Source organism: Heptranchias perlo, chromosome 23 (assembly GCF_035084215.1).
Source record: "Heptranchias perlo isolate sHepPer1 chromosome 23, sHepPer1.hap1, whole genome shotgun sequence".
NCBI classification, from domain to species: Eukaryota; Metazoa; Chordata; class Chondrichthyes; order Hexanchiformes; family Hexanchidae; genus Heptranchias; species Heptranchias perlo.
Window position 1 is genome coordinate 28395776 of NC_090347.1, and position 17563 is coordinate 28413338.

Genomic DNA, 17563 nt, shown 5'->3' on the forward strand with positions numbered 1-17563 from the left:
CAATAAAAAGGACAAGAGACTCACAAGCAAATGCAATTGACTATTTAAGGTTAAACAGTGGATTCTGTTCAATGCAGAATTTTGAACAGATTTTGTTACTGCAACAACTTGCTTTGGCATTAACTTGCTGACTGCTGCAAGCCATTAGCATCGTGGTGGGCATTATAAAGGTAGAAATGGAGCCAGGCCAGAACATTGTGAGTTTTCTGTGGGCAAACTCACAATGTCAAACTCTGCACTACAGTGCCTTAGCAGGCAGTAATGGACTTTTTAAAGGATATCTAAAAACAAACATACTGTAATAGGTAAATAAATATTGTCCATCAAAAAAAATTCCAACAATGCATATCTATATAAAATATCTTACATCTGCACACACTTCTGTCTGCAAAACCTTACTTCCCATTGTCACTTTTTAATCACACTTTTGTGTCAACTTTCATTAATAAAATCCTATGTAAAGATTTGTACTGGAAACTGCCTATGTAAACTTGTCACACTGTGATTACACCCTCCCGCCAGTGGTGATGCTGTAGCACCTCAGTTTTGCATCTCCCAGCAATTCAAAAGAGATATAAGGGATTTATATAGTACCTGTAAAATGAATTAGATAACCTAAAATTACATTTAAAAATCAAATAAGGCACATTGCTTCTTTAGACCACAGTAATTACAATTAATACTTAATTATATTCTACAGATCGCAGAATACCAGTATAATGAATTACATGGTAACGCTTCTGTTCAGGAATAAAATTGAGAACTGGTTTGATTTTATCACCGTTTTTTTTGGTAATGAAGAACTGCTATGGAGCAAACTCTTTAAAGTTATTCCTTTATTTGTAAGACTATCTTTGCATCTCAGTGGAAACAGAAATGCATGCTGCACGGTGTTAGTTCCCCCCACCTTGTGTGCATTTGTTTACCAGGCAGCGTCACCTTTTGTCCTCATTATACTCATTCTGTCTGTAATCTATCTGCACTGTCCTTCCACTTCCCCCGGGGTGGCCGTTGCCAGCTCACCGCGTCCATGGTAACTGCTATCTACATTTGACCGTACACACAGTACAATCTAACTTGATGGCGAAAGCCCGCCCTCGCCGCGCGCTCATTTGCTTATCAGTCCAATTTGGCACGCGAGCGACCGAGATTCAATCGCCGTGTTGCAAGCGCGGGTGTCAATCAATCAACGCAGACGTCTCTCCACCCCCCCCCCCCCACCCTCCGAACTATCAGGTATGGTTGGCGTGCAGCAGTGCAGATAAAGCTGTCTACCTGCTGCTGCACTTTTGACAGTGTGAAGAGAGCGGTGATTGTAGTGCCAGAATACAAATTAGTCCTGTTGCCTGGTCGGTAAAAAAAACATTTTGTTTGCATTTAAAAGTTTTTATTTTTTTTAAAAAAACTACAATTTAAATTCACAGTCTTTCGGATAACTTTACTTGTATTAAAAAAGTACAAAAAGAATGTTCGTTCCAAAGTTAGACTTATCTGAATGCCCAATAAGTATTAGAATAACTTGGTATAAGATTTTTTTTAAATGCATTGAAATAATCGGACTTTAGCAGTTGAAAGGATCCAGTTATATAACATACCTTTCTAACCGGTTCATGCTTTAAGCGTATTAAGAGAGTTTTTAATAGGATCGATTTATAATCGTCTTGAACTATGCAAGTTTTGGATAAGTAGTGGAAAGTAGTTTGTACGTTTGCATAAAAGCAGAATAATGTCATATAATTTTTTAACAGTTGACATGCAGACGTTGTTTAGTTTTATATATGAGTTACACATTAATATGTCAAAGTGTCCAGATCATTATCAGAGTTTGCATTTGAACAATATTTGAACTATATTTCTTTGATGGTTTTTCGGTATGGTTTTCTGTGTACACACCAAGAAAAGTATGGAAACAATGAAACTGTATAGATGTTTTGACCAATCAATATGCGTACAGGTAACCTCATGAAAGAAATACAAGAAAATGTGTAGCATACAGGAAGAGTAGGTTACGTATTACAAACTATTTTGCTTTTTGTATCTTCAATAATTTTAGTGTTATGAGAGATTCAAAATGTTCTCTTTACTTCTTGCTGCCTCTTCCCCAAATGAAATACCAGACCAACACATTCAGAACTGACAGTTACATTGCAACACAATGACTTTGCGCGCAAGCTCTGAGATAATATGGCATTTTATATCATTTTCTGATCATCAGGAAAATAGGAAGATAGTGCTACAAATAATCAGAGAGAGGAGCTAAAATAAAATAAATAGCTACAAATAGGAAGATATTCCTTACAGATTTGGGGTTTGGAAGCTCGTTTGTGCTCCAAGTAAGTTTTGAACCTTTGAAATGGCTGCCAAGTTACTCTAAAAATTTGTGAAACATTTTGAATGTGGGCAGGAAACACAGCAGAACCCTATGGGAAATCAGGGTTCACTATTTTCCAGTCAATATTTCCACCTGTACATCCCTATTAAATGCAGAAACAACCCTGGATCTGAGGACAGTAGTCATTCACAAAAATGTATTTCTTGGAGATATAAAAATGTCATCTCAAGAACTGGGAATTAAAGTACTCACTGAATAGCAGTACAAAATACTATGGATAAAACTTTTATATAATCCTCTAAGGAACACCAGTTTTATGCATTTCATCATATTTTGAATTGAATTAGAAGGGGCAGTCATGAAGATTCTTGACAATCTTAATGAATTATTAGATCTGAGTGTTAGGGCCAGTATGGGAGGGTAGGGGACAGTGAGGATCTTTAGCAGCACATTACTGGCTATCATTTTAAATCATTGGAGTTAAAGTGTTAGTTCCAACCATGTGGCTACTATAGTTATAAAGTGCTTATAAAGTTTAAATAAGATATATACTCACACAGGCCTTTGTATACAATTGGCTGGTGGTACTGATGTTATTTGTAACTTGTGACATCTTAGAATTAAAAGCATAGTAAGAGCATTACTAAACTTTAGAGACGTAGTGGGAATAACAATGGAATTCATATACCTAAATAAAAAAAAGTGATAATTGGGTAACATAATAAAGTACTGAATAGTAAAAATATAAAGCTGAGAATCCAGAAAGTGGTATATTATTCCTCCAGTGAGACCTGAGGTATTATTTCAGTTACATTTGCTGCAGATAATGCCTAAATCATTAACAGGCAAAATCATCTATGTTGCCCACAGAAAACTCGTTTACTTAATGAGTTACCTATTTCTGAGAATGATGACTTTGGATTGATTTCAGTACCCTTCCTCAGCAGGGTCATGTAACTAGTGTTAATTTTCATGGATTGAAAGTCGAGTGGAGCACACCCTTGATTTCTCTATTTGTTCTCGCAACAGTTTAGGTTTCCCGCTGGGATCGCAATTACATAAGTTCAGCTCCCATATGTTGGTTATGGTGAGGAGAGAGCAAGGCATTGGGATAAGTTTTGGATTGCTCTAGCCAAGAGCTGGCACAGCCATGATGAGCTGAATGGCCTTCCATGCTGCAAACTTCTATGGTTCTACAGGTTATGCATTTGGAAGTTTGGTTCTACAACCTCTATTGATTCCAGTGACGTTGCTCAATTCTCTAACTGCCTGCTCAACATTCAGGAGCGGGTCATTCAAAATTTCCTTATTGTAGGCAAAATTGAAGCCATCCTTTTTGTCTCCTGTCAGCTCTGTAAGTTTCTTCACTCCCCTATCTCTCTGTCTTAATATACTGAGTGGAGTATTGAGTTTCAAACTATTTCAATTGTTCTCAGAACACTCTTTACTTTTTAGTTTAAGTTATACAATTCTTAATACAATTGTCAGCGTAATATTACGATACGGTTCCCTTAACTTTAACAGATTAAATACATACAATCTTTGAATGGGCTGCATAGCACTCGGAACGTTGAGGTGATCAGTCTCTTTGTTCACGAGGGTTCTTCCTGACAAAATATCTTCTTGGATGGTATGTTTCCTCACTGTCGGCTGGCGCCAAAGTGGCTAATTCTATCTTTTATCCTTCCTTAGAGGTATGGGCAGCATAAGATCGCTGACATGATTGTCCTCTTCAACCACTCTTGGTTTGTTATTTGGGTGGTCACCTCTCTTCACACCTTCACTTGTGTGTCAAACTTTTTCCAGTAATAGTTACCCATCATTTTATGAGCAATATCTCTGCTAATCTTAACACACCAGATGCCTACACACTCACGATTTTAACAGTTTGAATGGCTGGCTACAGTTCGTAAACAAGTCCAGTTCTGCAGACTCACACCAGATTTTCCAAGATATGTGTGCTAACCTACACAAGTCTTTTCAAGATATGTCAAATAACCACCTCTTTTCAAGATATGTCAAATAACCACCTCTTTTCAAGATATGTCAAGTCACACTCTCTTTTCAAGAAATGTCAAGTAATTGTCTCAAAATCCTTCAGCTCCTACATGCCTCTGTGCTTAAACCCATCAATCTCCCCAACTGCCACTTCAGGCTAAGCCTAGTGATGAATAACCTTGACATCCAGTTGATTCATTCTCCTTATCTGATATGTCGCCAAGACCACCTTCTTCCAACCTTTGCAACATTGCTCGTTTCCACCCCACCTCTCCACACAGCCCCATAAGACCCTAACCATTGCCTTAATTAACTTAAGGCTTGACTTCTCTGATAATACTCTTCTATGTGGCTTCCTTGCTTCCACTCTCCGCAAACTGCAACTCATTCAGAATGCTGCTGCCTGTATTCTTACTCAAGCAAAGCCCAACAATTACTTCATCCTCACAAGGCTGCATTGGTTCTGAGTGCACCTACGGGTCAATTGCAAGACCTTTATCCTTATCTTCAAGCTTCTTTGTGAACTTGCACCACCCGGCCTCATTGACCACCTTCAGCCTTGTATTCATTCCTGCAGCCCTGGCTCCGGTGACACCGATCTACTCCTCGTTCCTTGACCTCCTTGCTCCATCTTTGGCTGCCGCTCATCAATCCACTATGCTGCTGCCCTCCCTGCTTTCAAAAGCCTACTAAAGGCTTTTCTCTTCAACCACTCTTTCGGCCCCACCGCTTAATTACATTCTATGTATTCTTTTCCCTCCCACTCAGTGCTCATGTCATTCCCTAATCTGTACATTCCCTAATATTCTGGGACACCTTTCTGTTGTAAAGAACACTATATAAATTCAAGTTGTTGTTGCTGAATCCTTTAAAATTTGTAAAAGACAGTAGGGTAAATACAGTGCTCCCAGTTTGGAGTTGCACTTGAAGGGAGAATGAGAGCTGCAGTGTTGTAACTATTTACAAACTGTGCTTCCTCTTGAAGTGGTTCACTGCTGGGAGGATCAGTTAATTTACCATAATATCTGCACATATTGTAAAATAGTAAAAAAGAAAAATAAGGTTGTGTTTGAAAGTAATGATTTGTGTATTTTATAGGAAAAGACATCATGGCGCTTTTAGGCTCAACAATGACTGCTACTTACACCCGTCCTAGGGCAACTAGTGCTAACTTTCTGCCAGCCATATCAACAATGGCATCAAGTTACAAAGGCCACTATCCTTTTAATGCATTCAGCCACAGCTTAATGATGCCTTGGAGACCTAGCACTTACTACAAAGTGGCATGCATTGCTCCTACTGTGGCCTCTTTTTCTAAGAATGTCCCTGAGCACATTGATGCCAAAACTGCTCATTTCCCATCAAACAGAACAACGCTATTTACCAGATACACTCCTCAGGATTGGCGTGAATCTAACCAGACCAATTATATGGAGTCAGAGTCCTCCAGGCACAGTGCAGAGAGGCTAAGGGTTGACACTGCTCGTCTGATCCAGGACAAGGAAAACATTACGAAGAAAACACAGTTTGAAACCAACAAGAATTTAGGAGAACGAGTCAATGACATTATGTTTTGGAAATCTGAATTAGCTCATGAGACTGAGCAGATTATTGGAGAGACCAATTCTCTCACAGAGGTCAAGAAACGATTGGAGCGTGCTTTGACAGAAACTGAGGGTCCTCTTCGGGTAAAAGGCACTTTAGTGCTGAATTATTTGCTATTTTAATGTTCTAATAATGCAGTATGCTTTAATTATGCACAGATAATGTCAGATACTCTAATTAGAAATAACTGCATTGAATTAAGTAACATGTAGATAAATGTAACCGCTTTAAAGTGAATACATTTTATTTGTTTAATGAAAAGTCTTATTTACTTATCACTTCTCTCCTGTTCTACCTGTTCACCCTCTGAGAATCATTTAATGTATCCCACTCCCGCTGACAGAGTGGGGAAAGTAGCTTTCAAGTACATTGAGGACCCATTGTTCATTCAGTGAGATTGATATTTGTTCCCATGACCGGGTCTCTCACTGAGTGACCCAACTAAGAATTGATTAATGTTGATACACTTGGGGAGAAGAATTGCTCTGCTTATTATTGTGACAAAAGTGAAGCATTTTTGTCTATAATACATCATGGTATTGGCTTCTCTCTTTCTGTCACAGTATGTATGGGGTTAAAAATCACATTCACTCATAGAAAATAGTTTGGCTTGTTTGGTACAATAGCCCCAGAATATAGATGTTGTGCCTGGTCTCCATAGAAAGGGCCAACCCATTCAATTTAAATACAAACATTTTGTGGGTTTTATTGTAAATATGTGTAACTGGAAACTCTAAGTTCAAAAGACAAATTCTTCAATTTGCTTTGTGCTGGTCATTTTTGAAGTATTTGTCAAGCTGTCTTGTTCAAATTGGACAGTCTGCGTCAAGCCAATAGAAAGAGATAAATTGGAGAGAGACTATGTGGACAATCAACAAAAACCTCCACATAAACATTAATATTCAGGGATCGTGCATCCAGCATAGAAAATAACAGTCATGTTGGCTTTCTTGTAACATGGGATAGTTAAACCTGTATCTGCTATAATTCTATGTCATTGCTACTATTCACTTATCCATTTACTACTTAATAAATCTACTTGGTATTTCTAGCCGATGCAATGATTTAGTGAAGTGTTTATTTCCTGCCTTCCAAAATCAAAGAAGTTCATGTGAAGTGATGTGATATAACCAGTAATTTTTTCAATCCCTGGGCATGCTACATATAACCTAGATATTGGACAGATAAAGGAACACCTGGGTCATAGGGAGTGAAGGCTCACCTATAGGAATGGTCTGACTTGCTGAACATGAGAAAAATATCCTAGAGTTAAAACCCAAGAGCCCGGCTATTATGTGTTACAACATTGCCAACATATTTTTGAATGCATTTATGATGTCACACTCATAATGACCAGAACAGTTCTTTTCTCCCTCCCCCCCCCCCCCCTCCTCAGTGCTTTGCAGTTTACAGAATTGGTCATTACAAAAGAAGACCTTGTAATTGAAACAACCTTTGCATTGTGTAGAATTGTTGCATTCTTCAAAAGTTTTTTTTACCTGAACATAAAATATTCAATGGGTTTATTATAACAGCAATTAAAAACTCCGATCCAGTATCATTGACAAAGAACATTAGAGTTTGATAAATCAATAATTTTATGCCACAAGTGTTTCATAATTTAAATACTTTAGGGTTCAGTTGCAGTCTGTATTCATTTGCATGTAATTTATTAATGCAACAGGTGGCTCAAGAATGTCTGTACCACAGAGAGAAAAGGATGGGTATAGATCTTGTTCATGATGATGTAGAGCAGCAGTTGCTAAAGGTTAGTGTAACTAAAACTGAAGAATTCCAGACTTTCTGCATTAAAATTACATAGTATTGGTATGGTCATTTTGCTTAAGTAATATCTGCATTTTGTTTTTCAATAGGAGGTTGAATGTATAAAGTCCTGTCAAGAAAGAATGAGAAGACATCTGGACAGGGCAATAGTCCAACTTGTGTAAGGATAACAATTTGAATTACAAGGGGAACAACAATTTTTTTAAAAATCAAGGAGAGAGAGAATGGAAGAATACAGCTTTAGGGTTGGAAAAGAATCAAAAATTGTCAAATGGAGCCCTGAAATTTATCCTACATGCTGAATTGAGCTGTATGGTCTTTTTTTGTTCTACATTCTTGGGCTGATAGCATTGGGTGTTGCCAATGTTTTGAAACACCAAGGACTTTAAGTATTCATATAGGTTTTGTGTTGGTATGAATGCAGTAGTGTAATGGTGCAATGGTCCTTTGACCAATCAAATTGCAGAGAATCAGAACCAGTGTCCACTGTCTCCACAACCTATCACCTCTCAGAGATTCATCCAATTAGATCTCAGAGACCACTATCCTTTTTAACTAAAGTACAGCATCCAATTACATACCAATATCATGTAACCATTGATAATCAATCAGATCCCATCTCTGTAGTGTAATTTCTGATTGTTCATTTTTGTGATTCTTTGTGTTACAAAAACAACCACATTATGCCAAAAGGAAAATTCTGTGGAATATAGTTGTCATGACAGTTTCTCGCCTAACCCCAATGTACCCCTAAAAGTAAAACTTGCTACATAATAAACATGCAAAAAATCAACAATTCAGAAAAATAAATACAAAGTTACCTATAATTTACTTCCTTTACTTCCCCCCGCCCTTTCCTCAAACAGTTCCTGATGCACCCCATCAGGCCTCTGAATCATCTTGGACTCTGATTGAAATCTGTCCTCCCTTAATTCACAAACACACCTGGCCAGATGACTTCCCACATTTGATTCCCTTCACATATTAATGCTCCAAAGTAAAGAAATAAGATGCTAATGTGCAGGTCTTTCTCTGCTGTCCAAGACTATATTTTCCAGGAGCCACCATAGACCCGGGGCTCCAACCCATGGAGAAAGGAACATAATGAACAATGGTCCTGCTTGCATACAGGCACACTCCTGACTTTATTTACTTAATAATTGATTATGTGCACATTTGGCAGGTGAGGAAAAAATGATAGGTCAGCGCTTGGAATGTTTTGCTTTTACTTTAATTGCTCTTGAGTGATGGGGCTGATGGGAGACAGAAAGTTAGAGACAGTCGGAGGCTGAGAGAATAAAGAGAGACAAGATCAAACAAACAGGATGGCAGGGATTAGAGAACATAAGATAAACCATAGGGAGGGAGAGAAACTATTACAGATTATGTGGAAAGATGAATAGAAGATGATATCTGGAGAGAGAGAAAGAAAATATTATCGAAACTTCAGTGAGATAGAAATGGATAACAATAGAGAAACTATCACAGAAACTGGGAGAGAGAGACAAGGAAGGGTAGGGCACAGAAATATATTACAGAAACTGTAGAGAGACAGAGACATACATTCAGACTCCAAAGAAAGAGGGAGAAGATATTACTGAAATTGTGGAAATAGAAAAAGTAGGAAGGGAGAAAATAGAGAAACTGCTGACAAAAATCAGGAAACAATTACAAAAGCTAGAAAGAGAGAACACAGTAACCAGAAGGAAAAAATACTGTAATCATCTGCTGTTATTTGACTAGAACAGTTTTAGATAAAATAACGTTGCATAAGGTGACTGCACATGTCGTATTTTCCACTACGATTAAAAAAGGAATATTTGTTGGCTCACCCTTGAGTTGGCTTTTAGTCGCCATTGGGCTAAAATGTTTTGAAAATCTGTTAACGTGAATTTCAATAACACTGTTGCCTGATGAATGAGGAGAAAAGAGGGAGATGACGTCTGTTGGAGGATGGTAGGAGAGGGAGAGAAATTTTCTTGAGGGAGGGGAGGGAGAGATACCCTTCTAAGGAAGGAAAGGAAAGGAGAGTCTCAGAGATCTGATTAGGGGGTGTGGCAGAGTGAGACAATGAGAGTGAGTGATGGTGCTATGAGAAGAGAGAATGAGCAGTAACCTGTTATGGGGTGATGTAAAAGAATCTGTTGAAATGGGGGAATCCCTGTTGCATGGAGGGGCACACTCTGGTTCTACTAGGAATGAGAGGTAAGGTTGCTGTCAGAAGTTAGCAGGGCTGAGTTATAAAGTAGTCCAGTGCCTGGGCATATTAGATCGCCTGTAAGGGAGTCTTCCCAATTTTCTGTCCATGACTCCCATTTCAACATGTGCACCGCCATGGGACATCAACTAGTTAGAATTCGCAACCACAATAAAATCCTTAACACTGCCTTTTAGTCTGTTTTTATAGATCATTACTTTTTACTGTGGCATTAAGTAGTAACTATGTACACATAAATCAAAAAGGAAGTAACAATTTGAATGATCTTTAATTGTGAACTATCTTGCTACTTCTGACTTTTGTTGGTAAAGGCAATCTTTAACTAGAATAACAAGAAGCTCGAAAACAACCAGGACAAAGCAGCCCGCTTGATTGGAAGCCCATCCACCGCCCTAAACATTCACTGCCTTCACCACCGGCGCACTGTGGCTGCAGTGTGTACCAGCCATAGGATGCACTGCAGCAACTCGCCAAGGCTTCTTCGACAGCACCTCCCAAACCCGCGACCTGTACCACCAAGAAGGACAAGGGGAGCAGGCACATGGGAACAACACCACTTGCACGTTCCCCTCCAAGTCACACACCATCCCGACTTGGAAATATATCTCCATTCCTTCACTGTCGGTGGGTCAAACTCCTGGAACTCCCTTCCTAACAGCACTGGCGGAGAACCTTCACCACAGGGACTGCAGCGGTTCAAGAAGGCGGCTCACCACCACCTTCTCGAGGGCAATTAGGGATGGGCAATAAATGCTGGCCTCGCCAGCAATGCCCACATCCCATGAACAAATAAAAATTAGCTTTCGCGTATTTATTACATTGCCAACTTGCCTACACGCAATAATTTAATGGAATAACTAAAACTTAGTAGGGTGGTGGTAGAGTATTGAAGCACCATATAAATTCAAACCCTTGTTTTGACTGCAGTTTGAATACAAATGTGCTCATTTGGTGAATTTTGTCCTTTAATGACCTTTAATGCTGCTTTGATATAGCATTAAATGCTGTTCTGGTTCCACCGGGTCCTGATGTGTGGTTCTCTCCCAGCTGGTGGAAACACCAAAGTAAACTTGCCAGATTCATTAAGGCCAGCAGCTGGGAAGATCCTTTTTCATAATAATTATAATGATAATTCTGCCTCATAACTTTTTCATAGTTGAAAACGTTGTTGGTTTAGAAATGTAACTTGGGCATTGCAAATTAATGTCACGTGTATTTGTAAATAAATTGCATAAAGCTTTATGCTATTCCTTTATTTGGTGTTTACCAAAAAGGTATTTCATTACAAACATTAGTTTAGCGATTTTTCACAGTGGATAAACCAAGAATTCACATAACTTTAAAATGAAAGGGCTAATCAAAGATCAAAATGATTGATTAATAGTTTATGTGTTGATAACAAGTTGCTTTTCAAGGTTTATATATTTCAGTAACCACTTCAATTAGACTAGCAAGCATAATTTCTAAATTAGGATTCTGTTCCTGTCCTCCATTTGATTTAAAACAGACTTGCAGCCTGCCAACTACAATTCTACAACACAGGACTGATTAGAAGACCCAAGTTCAAATCCAACTTCCAACTAACATTTATACTTAGGATTTGTCCAGGGGCCAAGTTTTACGAGCCTTTGGTGAGTTGAAAGGATGAAGGGGGAAGACAAGAGAGAATTCTGTCCTGTGAATGATAAATGCCCATGCCTATCAAGTGTTCTTCTAGGTTGATTAATTGGAGGAGTGGCACTCAGGGAGAAAATATCCAAAATTAAAATACAGACAACAAAACCATTCTCAGTGAGCTCTGGTACGTGTTTATTTTTTCACGGCAGAGATGCTAACCACAGTTACATCCCCATCAATATTGGTCGATTGACTGTATATTGGCTCCAAATTTCTGAATCAAAAAATGGAACTAATGCTCACTCTAGAAAAAAGAATTCTGTCTAAACTAGACAATAGTCTTAATCATACTGCCTATAGTATCATTCCAGTTAGTTTAAGAAGTTATCTGAGCTGTGTTAATTTGCTCAGCACTCTTGTAAGCACTGTGCAGATACACTGGTCAAATGTCACCATTGAAATCCACACCACCTAAAACTGCAGTTAACTACTGCATAAAACTCAATAGAAAAGTAGAAAATGTTGCATTATTTATTACTCAGTGGGGTAGATTTTCAGTTTACTGACTGGGTATAAAACTGGCATTGCAGATCGCCCCTCCCTTCCCCCATTACAGAAACCACATGATTTTTACATCCATTGAAATCAATGGAAATGAAACTCAGGCAGTGAAAATCCACCCCTGTGACTAAGAAACAAAAGTACACTAGGCTAAAAAGTATTATTTCTTCCAATTAGTTTCCTAATTTTTGCAGTATTGAAACAACATGGTTATTCATTTTTGCAGATCAAATAGAGGAGTCCAGCATGAGCTGGAACGGGATATCAGTGATAAAAATACAGCTTATAGAATTGATGGGAAGTGTCACCAGCTACGGAACACATCTGATGGCATCAGTTACTACAGAGGGGTGGAACGTGTGGATGCTACGTAAGCTATTACAATATTGACTAGTTACTGAAACTTTGCTTTTTAAACTAAGGAAATTCCTGTAAGTTGAGAATCTGAAATGTGAAAATATGTATAATTTTACGTTTTATGTAAATTACCAGTGGAACATTGGTCATCTCTGATATAAAATGGGAAAACACATTTTATACTCGTACCAATTTTTTCACTCACATTAATGACTGGAAGAAAGTGTATTTAATTGTGATCTTATCTTTATATTGCTTTAGTAACTAAAGCCTAGTTAGAACAGTCTTAGAAAGAGCATCTGCGCAGAAACACATTGGTCTTGAAATCACACTGGGGATAATAGAAACCCACGCTTAACACAGTCATCTGAAATTCTTTACTCCATTATTTTAGATAATGCATTAACATGTTTATTTAAAATGGGTTTCCTACATCTCTGTAGAAGACGTTATTGTATTCCAATATTTTGTAGAGGTGGTATTCACTGTCATTGTCTCTCCATAGTAAGATGGCTGAGATTCTAATAGGGAATGCCCTTCAAGTCTAGAATGATATTTTCAAGCAGTGCAGTAAAGTTTGAATTGCTTGATTCATTAACATCAAGATTAGATTGTGTCTTTGATCAAATTGGGTAATTTCCTTGATTTAATTAACAGTTTTACAGTATTTCTTTGAGTAAAAAGACCATTATGAAGATTTATATGCTTAAAACAGATGTACAAAGTGCTAATATCTTCCTGGATATTTGCCCTATGTTTATGACATCTATTCTTTAGTGTGAATTAAATATATGCATGAACAAGAGGCCTGGTTGTGCCACTCCCTGGTTGAGTAACAAACTTGTACAAAAGGTTTGAGAGAGGATAAAACAAGCTGAATTTGGCATGCAAAAACAAGAACTTTATTCTTTAAAGTTACAAAGATAATTGAACTCAATCCAAAACATTCTTACAAGGGCAATTGACCTTTTATGGACAGTTTCATTGTATGTATTTAATGGTGTGGTTTCAGCTGATTTTCGTGCTTTACATTACTATTAATGTAAATTAAGATACTTATTTTAATTCAATGCTCTCCTGACTGGCCTCTCACCTTGCACCCTCCGTAAACTTGAGCTCATCCAATACTCCGCTGCCCGTATCCTAACTTGCACCAAGTCGTTCATCCATCACCCCTGTGCTCGTTGACCTACATTGCCTCCTGGTTTGGCAATAACTCAATTTTAAAATGATCATTCTTGTTTTCAAATCTCTCCATGGCCTCACTCCTTCCTATCTCTGTAACCTCCTCCAGCCCTACAACCTCCTCCAGCCCTACAACCCTCAGATCTCTGAGCTCCTCCCATTCTTCCCTCTTGTGCATCCCTAATTTTAATCGCTCCACCAATGGTGGCTGTGCCTTCAGCTGCCTAGGCCCTAAGCTCTGGAATTCCCTCCCTAATCCCCTCCACCTCTCTTTACCCCGCTCTCCTCCTTGAATACTCTTCTTAAAACCTACCACTTTAACCAAGCTTTTAGTCACCTGTCCTAATGTCTCCTTGCAGTAAAAGGCAAATAGGTTTGTTGCACATGTAAGAATCAATATAAATTCTGCAGAATCATCAGTATTACTGCATCATGCATGATAATTCATCAAATTAATAATATAAAATCATCATGCATGATAGTTACCAATAAGATTTAAATACTCATTTTATATCACAAATTCTGCTAAATATAAAAACTGATATTGAACCTTAAGAAGGTTAGTAGCAATTTTTAAAAATTCATTTATGGGATGTGGGCGTTGCTGGCAAGGCCAGCATTTATTGCCCATCCCTAATTGCCCTTGAGAAGGTGGTGGTGAGCCGTCTTCTTGAACCGCTGCAGACCGTGTGGTGAAGGTTCTCCCACAGTGCTGTTAGGTAGGGATTTCCAGGATTTTGACCCAGTGATGATGAAGGAATGGCGATATACTTCCAAGTCGGAATGGTGTGTGACTTGGAGGGAACATGCAGGTGGTGGTGTTCCCATGTGTCTGCTACCCTTGTCCTTCTAGGTGGTAGAGGTCGCGGGTTTGGGAGGTGCTGTCGAAGAAGCCTTGGCGAGTTGCTGCAGTACATCTTGTAGATGGTACTCGCTGCAGCTATGGTGCACCAGTGGTGGAGGGAGTGAATGTTTAAGGTGGTAAATGGGGTGCCAATCCAGCGGGCTGCTTTGTCCTGAATGGTGTCAAGCTTCTTGAGTGTTGTTGGAGCTGCATTCATCCAGGCAAGTAGTGAGTATTCCATCACACTCCTGACTTCTGCCTTTTAAATGTTGGAAAGGCTTTGGGGAGTCAGGAGGTGAGTCACTCACCACAGAATACCCACAATGACCTGCTCTTCTAGCCACAATATTTATGTGGCTGGTCCAGTTAAGTTTCTGGTCAATGGTGACCCCCAGGATGTTGATGGTGTGAGATTTGGCGATGGTAATGCCGTTGAATGTCAAGGGGAGGTGGTTAGATTCTCTCTTGTTGGAGATGGTCATTGCCTGGCACTTGTGGATTGTGAATTTTACTTGCCACTTATCAGCCCAAGCCTGGATGTTGTCCAAGTCTTGCTGCAACAAGCCTCCAACAACCATTACCATGTTCCTTTGTGCTAGGTATGACTCCAGCCACTCGAGAGTTTTGCCCCTGATTCCCATTGACTTAAATTTTACTAGGGCTCATTGGTGCCACACTCGGTCAAATGCTGCCTTGATGTCAAGGGTAGTCACCCTCACCTCACCTCTGGAATTCAGCTCTTTTGTCCATGTTTGGACCAAGGCTGTAATGAGGTCTGGAGCCAAGTGGTCCTGGCAGAACCCAATCTGAGCATTGGTGAGCAGGTTATTGGTGAGTAAGTGCTGCTTGATAGCACTGTCAATGACACCTTCCATCATTTTGCTGATGATTGGGAGTAGACTGATAGGACGGTAATTGGGTTGAATTGGATTTGTCCTACTTTTTGTGCACAAGACATACCTGGGCAATTTTCCACATTGTCGGGTAGATGCCAGTGTTGTAGTTGGTCCAACCTAGATCACAATATAGGTAGTACAATCAAGCCCACTTACATGAAAAATGTTTTATTCTTTTATCAGTTAAAGAGAATAAAATCCCCATCCATAAATCCCTTTTCTATCTTTTCAAATGATTACTGTCTGTGTTAAACGAATAACTGTTACATCAATAAAACATCTAAATGAGTTGCAAAAGGCTTGATATATTCATTTAAGTATTGTACTGCTTCGCTAAAGCTGATGTATTAAGCCCTTTTTGCCAATCAGTGTGTTAATCTCTTTTTACAGGTGTTTCTGTCCAGGTGTGAAAATTGCTGAGTAACCAATTCAGTGATGTTTCAGAGTCTTTTTCACCTTATCAGGTGCTAGGGCTCAAGCGCTTTTGTTTAGATGTGAAGACCGCCTCTTCAGGTGCTAATGCTTGAGCTTATAACTGACCCATGTTTTAATGATGTGGAGATGCCGGTGATGGACTGGGGTTGACAATTGTAAACAATTTTACAACACCAAGTTATAGTCCAGCAATTTTATTTTAAATTCACAAGCTTTCGGAGGCTTCCTCCTTCCTCAGGTGAACGATGTGAACGATGTGAACCATGTTATAACGGCACACAAACCCTTTGGCAACAAACTGTGGCAGAAACTCTGGGCTCGATTTTAGGGTCGGGTTACCTGCGGGTTTCCAGCGGGGGGGGCCCCGAAAATCCCGATCTCCGATCACGTGACCGGATTCGGACGAAATCCCGGCCACTTCCGGGTACCGCGCTGACGTGCGGGGCTGCGCGCGCAAGCCCCGCTGGTGGGAATCCCGCAGGCAATTAAAGCCAGCGGGGTTCCACTTGAGAGCACTTAACTTGCTCGTTGTGGTCAGTTAATGAGCTGAAGCAGCTGTCAAAAGAGGAAGTGTGGGATTTTACGGTCAAAGCAGTCAGTTTCCCACACTGGGGGAAACAGGACCCTTCAAACCAGGCGTGTTGCAGCCAGCAGCCTGTGCCAGGTGCCAAGGTGCGCTCCACGGGGGAGCGCCCTCACCCACGCAGGAGGCCACCGCGTCACATAGGGCAACCCCTGCCCTCCACCAACCCCCGCCAAGCCAGAGGACAGACCGACACGAAACCGCAGCCCCAGTCCGAGGACCCACCCACCTACCCTGCACAACCCCTCACACCAACACCTGCCAGATGGGTGGTACGTTGACATCGTCGGAGGACGAACAGGATGACCAGCCCCAGCAGCCTCGCAGTCCACGCCGTCCGCCTCGGAGAGGTGGGGCCCCCCAACACGGTGCTGCGGCACACCCACCTGCACAGCAGGAGGGAGGGCAACTGCAGAGAGAGATGCGTCGCAGGAGGCACTACCCTCCGCACAGGGTGTACAGAGCGAGGCTCAGCTTCATGGACCTCTCCGAGGAGCAGTGCATACGGAGGCTCAGAGTCAATCGCCAGGTAGTCGCCGACATCTGCAGCCTCCTTAACGACGAGCTGCTCCCTGATGGACCAAGCAGCATCTTCTTACCTGTCGCCGTCAAAGTCACCACTGCCCTCAACTTCTTCGCATCCGGTTCCTTCCAGGGTGCCACCGGGGACATCACCGGGGTCTGTCAGTCCTCTGCACACAAGTGCATAAGGCAGGTCACCGATGGGTTGTTCCGCAGGGCCTCCCACTACATCAACTTCGCCATGGACAAGCGCAGCCAGATGGAGAGGGCGGTTGGATTCCATGCCATGGCCGGCTTCCCACGGGTGCAGGGTGTAATCGACTGCACCCACATCGCAATACGGGCACCTCCGCATGAGCCAGGGCTGTTCATCAACAGGAAGGGGTATCACTCCATGAACGCCCAGCTCATCTGTGACCACCGCCAGAGATTCCTACACGTGTGCGCCAGATACCCCGGCAGCTGCCACGATGCCTTCGTCCTCAGGGAGTCCGCCGTCCCGCCCATCCTGCAGGCACCCAACGCCGGCAACGGCTGGCTCCTCGGCGACAAGGGGTATCCCCTCCACACGTGGCTCATGACACCTCTGAGGAACCCCATCACCGAGCCGGAGCGTCGGTACAAT

General features: G+C 40.8%; 1 protein-coding gene across 1 annotated transcript in view; it reads left to right on the plus strand.

The window, feature by feature from the left end:
- Nucleotides 1–1252: 1252 nt before the first annotated feature.
- tekt3 (tektin 3) overlaps nt 1253–17563 on the plus strand; it is a 31998-nt gene continuing 15687 nt past the window's right edge. The window contains exons 1-5 of the mRNA XM_068004278.1: nt 1253–1349; nt 5429–6018; nt 7620–7703; nt 7810–7880; nt 12343–12486. Of these exons, the coding sequence (XP_067860379.1) occupies nt 5440–6018; nt 7620–7703; nt 7810–7880; nt 12343–12486 (878 nt within the window). The 5' untranslated portion in view covers nt 1253–1349; nt 5429–5439. The remainder of the gene's footprint in view (nt 1350–5428; nt 6019–7619; nt 7704–7809; nt 7881–12342; nt 12487–17563) is intronic.